At 36.2% G+C, this 8,513-nt stretch overlaps 1 protein-coding gene across 1 annotated transcript; it reads left to right on the top strand.

Annotated features, from left to right (window-relative positions):
• The first annotated feature begins 2,270 nt into the window (after positions 1 to 2,270).
• On the top strand, positions 2,271 to 5,415 carry eif3g (eukaryotic translation initiation factor 3, subunit G). The gene is made up of 10 exons (XM_065250009.2): positions 2,271 to 2,400; positions 2,478 to 2,524; positions 3,236 to 3,324; positions 3,810 to 3,869; positions 3,953 to 4,057; positions 4,319 to 4,508; positions 4,597 to 4,704; positions 4,800 to 4,936; positions 5,118 to 5,224; positions 5,309 to 5,415. The coding sequence occupies exons 1-10, from the start codon at positions 2,378 to 2,380 to the stop codon at positions 5,322 to 5,324; spliced, it is 882 nt and encodes a 293-aa protein (XP_065106081.1). The 5' UTR covers positions 2,271 to 2,377; the 3' UTR covers positions 5,325 to 5,415.
• Positions 5,416 to 8,513: the final 3,098 nt, after the last annotated feature.

The following is an 8,513-nucleotide window of genomic DNA, read 5'->3' as shown; positions in this document are numbered from 1 at the left end:
TTATGTACTTGCTCCGACAGATGAACGAGCATATTTGCTTTTTGCAGCCAGCAATTAGTGACACGGTCGCCAACGTTTGCTCTTATCAATAAAACTACATGTTTGATTAATAATACAGTTATATACACTCACCTAAAGGATTATTAGAAACACCATACTAATCAATCAGAGGATGGGTACATGGTGGTCATAAAGGGATGGACATGGTCAGAAACAATGCTCAGGTAGGCCGTGGCATTTAAACAATGCCCAATTGGCACTAAGGTGCCAAGAAAACATCCCCCACACCATTACTCCACCACCACCAGCCTGCACAGTGGTAACAAGGCATGATGGATCCATGTTCTCATTCTGTTTACGCCAAATTCTGACTCTATCATCTGAATGTCTTAACAGAAATCGAGACTCATCAGACCTGGCAAAAATTTTCCAGTCTTCAACTATCCAATTTTGGGGAGCTTGTGCAAATTGTAGCCTCTTTTTCCTATTTGTAGTGGAGATGAGTGGTACCCGGTGGGGTCTTCTGCTGTTGTAGCCCATCCCCTCAAGGTTGTCCGTGTTGTGGCTTCATAAATGCTTTGCTGCATACCTCGGTTATTTCAGTCAAAGTTGCGCTTCTATCAGCTTGAATAAGTCGGCCCTCTGACCTCTAGCATCAACAAGGCATTTTCGCCCACAGGACTGCCGCATACTGGATGTTTTTACCTTTTCACACCATTCTTTGTAAACCTTAGAAATGGTTGTGCGTGAAAACCCCAGTAACAGATTGGGAAATACTAACCAACAACCATGCCACGCGCAAAATTGCTTAAATCACCTTTCTTTCCCATTCTGACATTCAGTTTGGAGTTCAGGAGATTGTCTTGACCAGGACCACACCCCTAAATGCATTGAAGCAACTACCATGTGATTGGTTGATTAGATAATTGCATTAATGAGAAATTGAACAGGTGATCCTGATAATCCTTTAGGTGAGTGTATAATCATAATTTAGTAAGTAATGATCACAGTTAGGTGTGTGTGGGGGGGGGTAAGGGACACATTAGGCAGAATCCCAACAGGGTGGTATCACTGAAGGGATTTATTTGCGATAACAACCCAGATGACTGTACATTATCTCATATATTACTCGAGTAAATGTATAGAGAACATTTTTATTTGATATGTTTTAATTAGCACATTTGTAAGAAAACGAAACATTCCCCTGTTTTCCTAATCCTAACAAGTTCAAAGTCCATACAAGATGAACATTTAGGGGTGGACAGGGATTAGCTTAAACTAGGACTAGGCCTTAGTTTAATTAGGAAATATAACTAGTTTTAACAACTATGTCTAAAAACATTACTGGTGTGAATTTTGAGGCAAAACAAAGGGCACTGGTGTATTTTAAGATATATGTCAGAGAAAGTTGTTTTCAGTTTGGACAGCTCTTACATTTATTTTAGTCTAGGACTAGTCTAATCCCTGTCCGGGAAACCGCCCCATAGTTTATTAATTTCTAAATGACGTCATATATGTTATTCATTATGCATATTTATACTGTATTCATTCACAGGTATTAAACTGCACCTGGTAAGATGACTAATACCCGGATGAGTGTTATTTTTTGCTTCCACTCCAAAAAATTATAACAAAAAACCTTACATTTCACCTTGAAGGCACTACTTTTATTAAAGTCTTGGAGTTAAGTTTGTTTTTCAGTCAAAAGAAAACTTTATTTAGTTATGATTCAATTGGAAATGGCAACGCAGCAACACGTGTATGACGTGTCTCATGGTAAAACCGCGAGTCTGCGGACTAATTAAAATGCAGTGGGAAGAGATCCAGCCCCGCCCCATTGGATTTCGTGCTCTGCAGTGAGGTGCTACTGAAAACAAAGCTCATCCAGCAAAATTTCACAAAATTTTGGCCATATCACTGTAAAAAAAAGTCAATTCAACCTACTATTTTAAGTTTTGGCTTAAAAACGTTAACATAAATTATAAATTCAGGTTGAAATAGTTTAACTTAGTTTTTTTAGTTAAAGTAAGATACAAATATATGTTGATTTGACCAAATTGCTACAAATTTTTTACAGTGTAGCTGTATCCCTTCAAGCCACAACTGGGACAGAGAGACTGTCCGTTTTGAATGCTTATAACTTCTAAATAAGAATTTTGTCAATGTTTTGGAGCAATAGTTATATAGATTTGAAGCTAATATATATTCATACTAAAAGCAAAAAACTTCAATTTCATGGGGACTTTATGGGGACATGGCAACATTAGTTGTCTTTAGTCCGCCGGACCCACAGGTGGCGCTGTAACGCGACTGCTGGAGCTCTCACTCACTCTAGTCCGGAAAACGAATCTTCACGAGGGCGCGACAACCGGTAAAAATGCCATCCATCGAATACGACGAGTAAGTTTTTTCTACTTAGTTTTTCTTTTGTCGTATATTTAATAATAGCGGTTATGTTAATCGTGTGTATTTTACAGCTCAAAGCCCAGCTGGGCCGATCAGGTGGAGGAGGAAGGAGATGAAGGTACGAGGCCGCAGCACAGCTTGTGCTGTTATATCACATCCACGTGTTTACAACATGTAATAATGTCCACAGATTACAGAAAGCGAAATATGTCAATCTATTTATTTATATCGAGTATAAAAACACAGTTGCTGGTAATGATAACAGTCAATGACAGGACATCAGTTGTTTGCAGACAGCTGGCTTTGTGCTGCGCTTACACTCCGTTGCGCGGTGTCATTTAACGTTACATTGAATATAAAGTGCGGATGTTTTTGTATAATATTTGATTAAAATACACTTTTGGCGTCTTGTTGACACTATACTATACTAAGTGTGTTATTGTACATTCCGCGATTGGGCACTTTTTCATATTTTTATTATCATACCACATAAACATACTACTTTACTATTCTTTATTATCTAAAGTAGTAAGTAAACTGTAGTGTACTATAGTACATTTTATTAATGTATACTGTAGTGTGTTTACTAAAGTGAATTGAAAGACTGTAGTTAATACAATTAACTATGGTAAAGTTCAGAAACACTATAGTATTTAGGAACTTTACATTTATGCATTTGGCAGACACTTTTAGCCAAAGCGACCCAGTTCCCTGGGTTTGAACCCATAACCTTTTGGGCCGCTAACACAGGAGCTATACAGGAGGACTGCAGGTTACTATAGTAAATGCTAACGTAAACTACAGTATCTCTGTCTTTCCTTATCTTTAGGTTCACTCCCTTCACCTAAAGAGACTGTCAAAGGCAACATAAAGACCGTCACTGATTACAAGATTGATGAAGATGGCAAGAAGTACAAAGTGAGCAGTGTTTCTATTTCAATACGGCAAAAAATTAATTTCTTTGGTCAAAAATTAGTTTTAAATACATTTTGTAAAATTTTCCTGGCCAAAATATTTGTAAAAATGTATGAAGTATAATATTAGTATGTATAAAAGATACAATTATATTATTATTATAATTATTTTATTATTATTATATTATAAGATTATTTTTGCACTTAAAAATATTTTTAATTTGAATCTTTTCAAACCTGTTATGTTTACAGGTTTGTAACATATCATTTTTTTCTTTCCATGTGAAATGAATATAATTACTTTAAAATGTGTCTTTTAAAAATATATTGTAAAATATTCAACAAATAAATAGGTGAAAAATAGATTTGTTTTAAAATATATTTCAGTACATATATTTTTGAAATATATATTTTTTGGTTGTATGGGTTCCTTATGCGAAATTGTTTTGGGAGAATGTGTCTATTAACCCTTTATCCTTGAATAATCAGATTATCAGAACTTTCAAGATTGAGACACGCAAGGCCTCCAAAGCTGTTGCCAGGAGAAAGGTATGGCTCTGATAAAATCTCTTAATATCCCTTTTCTATATATTTTTTTTTCGGCAGTAAACATGTTTTTTATTTCCCCACAGAACTGGAAGAAGTTTGGCAACTCAGAATTTGACCAACCAGGTCCTAATGTTGCCACGACTACAGTGAGTGATGATGTCTTCATGACCTTCATCTCTAACAAAGAGGTATGATGGTGTGAAGAGCATTTTACTAGCAGTGTAATTATAAAATGTAAGTTTATTTTAAAATAAGAAAAGAAATAAATTCATTTTTTATGGGGAAATGTGATTTCTTTACAGTAGGGCATCACAGAATAAAATCCAATCCAATAGCATCCTTTCTTATATGAACAATTAAAATTGCATTGCCAATACATGTAGTTTACTTTGTGTTTCACTTCCCTGTTCTGCCAAAAGCAAAAAGTGACCCATCTGACTATTTTACAGGACTTGAATGCTCAAGACCAGGATGAGGATCCCATGAGCAAGATTAAAGGACAAAAAATCGTGTCCTGTCGTATTTGTAAAGGGGATCACTGGACCACCCGCTGTCCGTACAAGGACACGCTTGGTCCTATGCAGAAGGAGCTGGCAGAGCAGTTGGGCTTGTCCACAGGCGAGAAAGATAAAACCGCAGGTATGACGATGGAGACCTACAACCGACAGGTTTATTATTTATGTTTAATCCAGAAGTAATGTGAGTGTAATCATCTTTAATCATCCAGAGCCTGAGCCCGCTCAGCCCGTCCAGAGCAAGACCGGGAAGTACGTTCCCCCCAGCCTGCGTGACGGAGGCACGCGAAGAGGAGAGTCCATGCAGCCTAACCGCAGAGGTTTGTGATTTGAATTTGGGCAGATGCATGGAGATGGCAAACTATGCTATGCGGATCTGGCAAGAAGGTAATACCTGTTCATGATTTCTTTGCAGCTGATGATAATGCTACAATTCGTGTGACCAACCTGTCCGAGGACACCAGGGAAACAGATCTGCAGGAGCTTTTCAGACCTTTTGGTTCCATCTCTAGGATCTATCTGGCTAAAGATAAGAACACAGGCCAGTCTAAGGTGAGAGATCAAATGTGACCTTTAGGGTTTGGTGACCACATGATACACGGAGAAGTGAAGGATGCATGTTGGCAGGCAATTTGAGAATGAAAAATGAAGTGTATCTTACATGAAGTGATGTATGTTACTCTGGGTATGAATGTGGATCTTTTATATCAATGTTTTTTGTCCCCCACTTTAGGGCTTTGCTTTCATCAGTTTCCACCGGCGTGAGGACGCTGCAAGAGCCATCGCCGGTGTGTCCGGCTTCGGATACGATCATCTTATTCTCAACGTTGAATGGGCCAAGTGAGTCTTCTGGAAAGTGTAAATGATGTATAAATCTATTTTCTTTAATCTAAACATGTTTTTCCCACCCTTTCTTTTTTTTAGACCCTCCAACAACTGAAAGAGTACAATAAATATTCCAGGAGGTCTTCGAGTGTTCTCCTAATTCTATAAGAAAGTGATCCAAATAAATGCAAATGATAAAAAATGAATTTGCCTCAATCTTAATATTTACACTGGGTCTTTATCTTATTTTCTGTACTTGTACTTAAGCTGTCTTAAGAGCTAATACACTTAGGGGCGGTTTCCCAGACAGGGATTAGACTAGTCCTAGACTAAAATAAATGTAAGAGCTGTCCAAACTGAAAACATCTTGCACTGACATCTCCTAAAATTCATGAGTGCCATTTGTTTTGCTTCAAAATGCACATAAGTAATGTTTTTAGTAAGACATGTTTGTTAAAACTAGTTATATTTCCTAATTCAACTAAGGCCTAGGCCTGGCTTAAGCTAATCCATGTCCGGGAAACCACCCCATAATGTTGAAATTGAAAATAACGGAACTAATAATCATCATCTTAAAAATCTGAAAAATTCCTGTATGACGAAGTTATTTTTGGGCATTTTTTGACTTTAATAGACAGACGGTAATGTAAAGAAAGGACAGAAATGGTCTCAGAACTCTGGTTGCTGAAAGATCTCATAGGTGGTACAGTGCGATCACGTCACATTTACCAAATGATATTGTAATAAAGATGTCATGTGTGTACATTTTGTAATATTTAGATTTATTACAAGGCTGGTTGGATTGCTTGATTCTGATTGGCCAGTCAAAACATTTGCAGGTATGTTATTACCAGATATAAAAATTAATAACACACTGTAACCTGGATCCTGCAAATCATTTTGACAGGTACTGTTTAATATTACAAAGTATTGATTGTAATTCTTTTCAGCCAGTTAGTCATAAACATTTGAGGTCAAAACTATATGGTCATCTATATTGACGGTCCATGTTGAATGAGCTGTATATATATTTACTTAGATTTATAATTTAAAATAATGTCAAAACAAATGTTATGTAAACTTGAAATTAGTGCAATTACCTTGCTTTTTATTTAAAACGCAATTCAAGTGAAAGACAATAAATGAACTAGGGTACTGCTAGCTTTGCCAACTGTAATAGCAATACAGGCATTATAAGCATATTGTACAAAGCATCCATATTTACATACTGCAGTGAATTGGTATGTTAGTTTTCAGAGCCGTTCTTCCATTATATTTAGAGTATGCAAGCTACGTAGGGCTCGAACCACTATGGGGCCCTCTTGCTTTTAACTTCATGCGGCCGGGGTTGGGCAAAGATACATTAAAATGTATTTTAAAATAAAATACCAAATACCTTAGTTTTAAGTGTATCAAAATGAAACTACAAAATACAGCAGCCACAACATGTATCAAAATAAACTACTGTATTTTTGTATTTTGAAAAATACTTTCACAAGGGAGCAATATCTTCACAAACCTTTTATCAGTTGGACTAATGGTGAAGAAGCAATCGATCAAATAGTCACGCAAAAATCTGACATATGCAACCGGTAATAAAGGGCCTACTTTGCACTAGCAACACTGAGAAACAAGTAATTCATGAGAAGACAACTGATGGCAACTAGTTTCTAACTAATACCATAAATCATAAATACCAAAACTTAACATGAACTGTTAAAAATTATAGCAAATTATGCAAAAAATTAATAAAAAGCTGGCAGCCTGCACGTTTAGGCACCAATCAGAAGCCGCATTTCTATGATGTCACAATGTAGACTTCTTAAAAAGTATTAAAATACAAAGCACTGAAGTATTTTGTGTCGTATACAAAATACAAAGCCATTATCATCATCCCTATCAAATATATATTACAAAATACTATTTTGTATTTGAAATACGTATTTGAATTATATATATCAAAATACTGCCCATCCCTGCTTGCGGTGCAGCACAGGCCAGTTGGCGAGTGACATCATTGTGCCGCGAGAGCAATCTGAAAGCGTAACAAGCAGTCTGATCTCTCGATACTTTCATTTTAGTTATCTGTCAGTCGGTCGGTCTGTTCAGCTCCGCAAGACAAAAAGCGCAATGAATGTGAAGTAAAAAGATAAGGACACATTAATGTTTTCCATTACTATGTATTCTTGACTGCAGTCCAAATCTACAGATTCAGTCCAGTGGGTTTTGTTAAAAATGTTTGTACGAATCAAAAGCTTTCACGTGTGAACATCTATTCATGCAATATATTATGGGACTCATTTTAAAACAATGCATATTACGTCTTAAGTTTGCATATTTAGAGTATTGATGTATTTTGGTTTGTTAACCACTGAAGTCTGATCATGCATTACAAATTGGAAAATATGTTGAGTTGTTAGTTTTTTGACAGCATTTTTATTTCCCTGATCTATCTATCTATATATATCTCTGGCAGTAGACCTTGGTTTCTAAGTTCTAATGTAACAAATTAAGGGCTTTTCAGAAAACACATGTCAATGTTGTAATTAGGAAATATTCTAATGAGTGTCACAGTAATATCTATAAGGAATAAATGTATAGGTATAGGATAATACAATGCTTTTTAGTTAACATTTTCTTTATAGCTACATTAAAAAGCAGAGACGATGAATGGGTTTTATAAATGCGCACTGACAGGGCCCCCTCACAAAGTTGCTCACGGCCCCCAGAAGTCCAGGATCGGCTGTTCTAAACACCTACAGAACACGCACATGGTCCATATTCTATAAAGCGAGTCCTCCACCTAATGTTGATGTTAAATATTTTTTTTTTTAAATGTAAACCCTCCTGCTCATCTTCCGTCACATTACTTACAGCACTACATCAACACCGATTTGGAAAAAAGTGAAACTTGTAGAAGACAATCCAACCATTGATCAATCCAATCTTGTACCTTACTTTTGGGCTGGTTCCAAGGACAGTGCTCTAGTCAAAGACAAATGCTTGTCTTAACAGAAACTAGCTTGCATTGACATAACTTAAAATATATAAATTCCATTGTGTATCAAGGTGCACATCAGTATTGTTCTTAATTGTTTGCATAAAACTACTTAAATGTCCAAATAACCAAGGCCTAGTCCTAGATTAAGCTTAACCCTGCCCCTTTATGAATAACTGCAAAATAAAGCATTTACAAGACAAACCAAAAACAAGATGTCCTTAAGACCATTTATTGGACTTTGAGGACAAAAACTAAAGAGAACAGTAGAATAAAGAATTAATGACAAGTCCTTTTTCACAACAA

The sequence above is a fragment of the Paramisgurnus dabryanus genome, chromosome 3, assembly GCF_030506205.2.
Source record: "Paramisgurnus dabryanus chromosome 3, PD_genome_1.1, whole genome shotgun sequence".
Taxonomy (NCBI): Eukaryota; Metazoa; Chordata; class Actinopteri; order Cypriniformes; family Cobitidae; genus Paramisgurnus; species Paramisgurnus dabryanus.
This window is presented reverse-complemented; position numbering and strand designations above follow the sequence as displayed.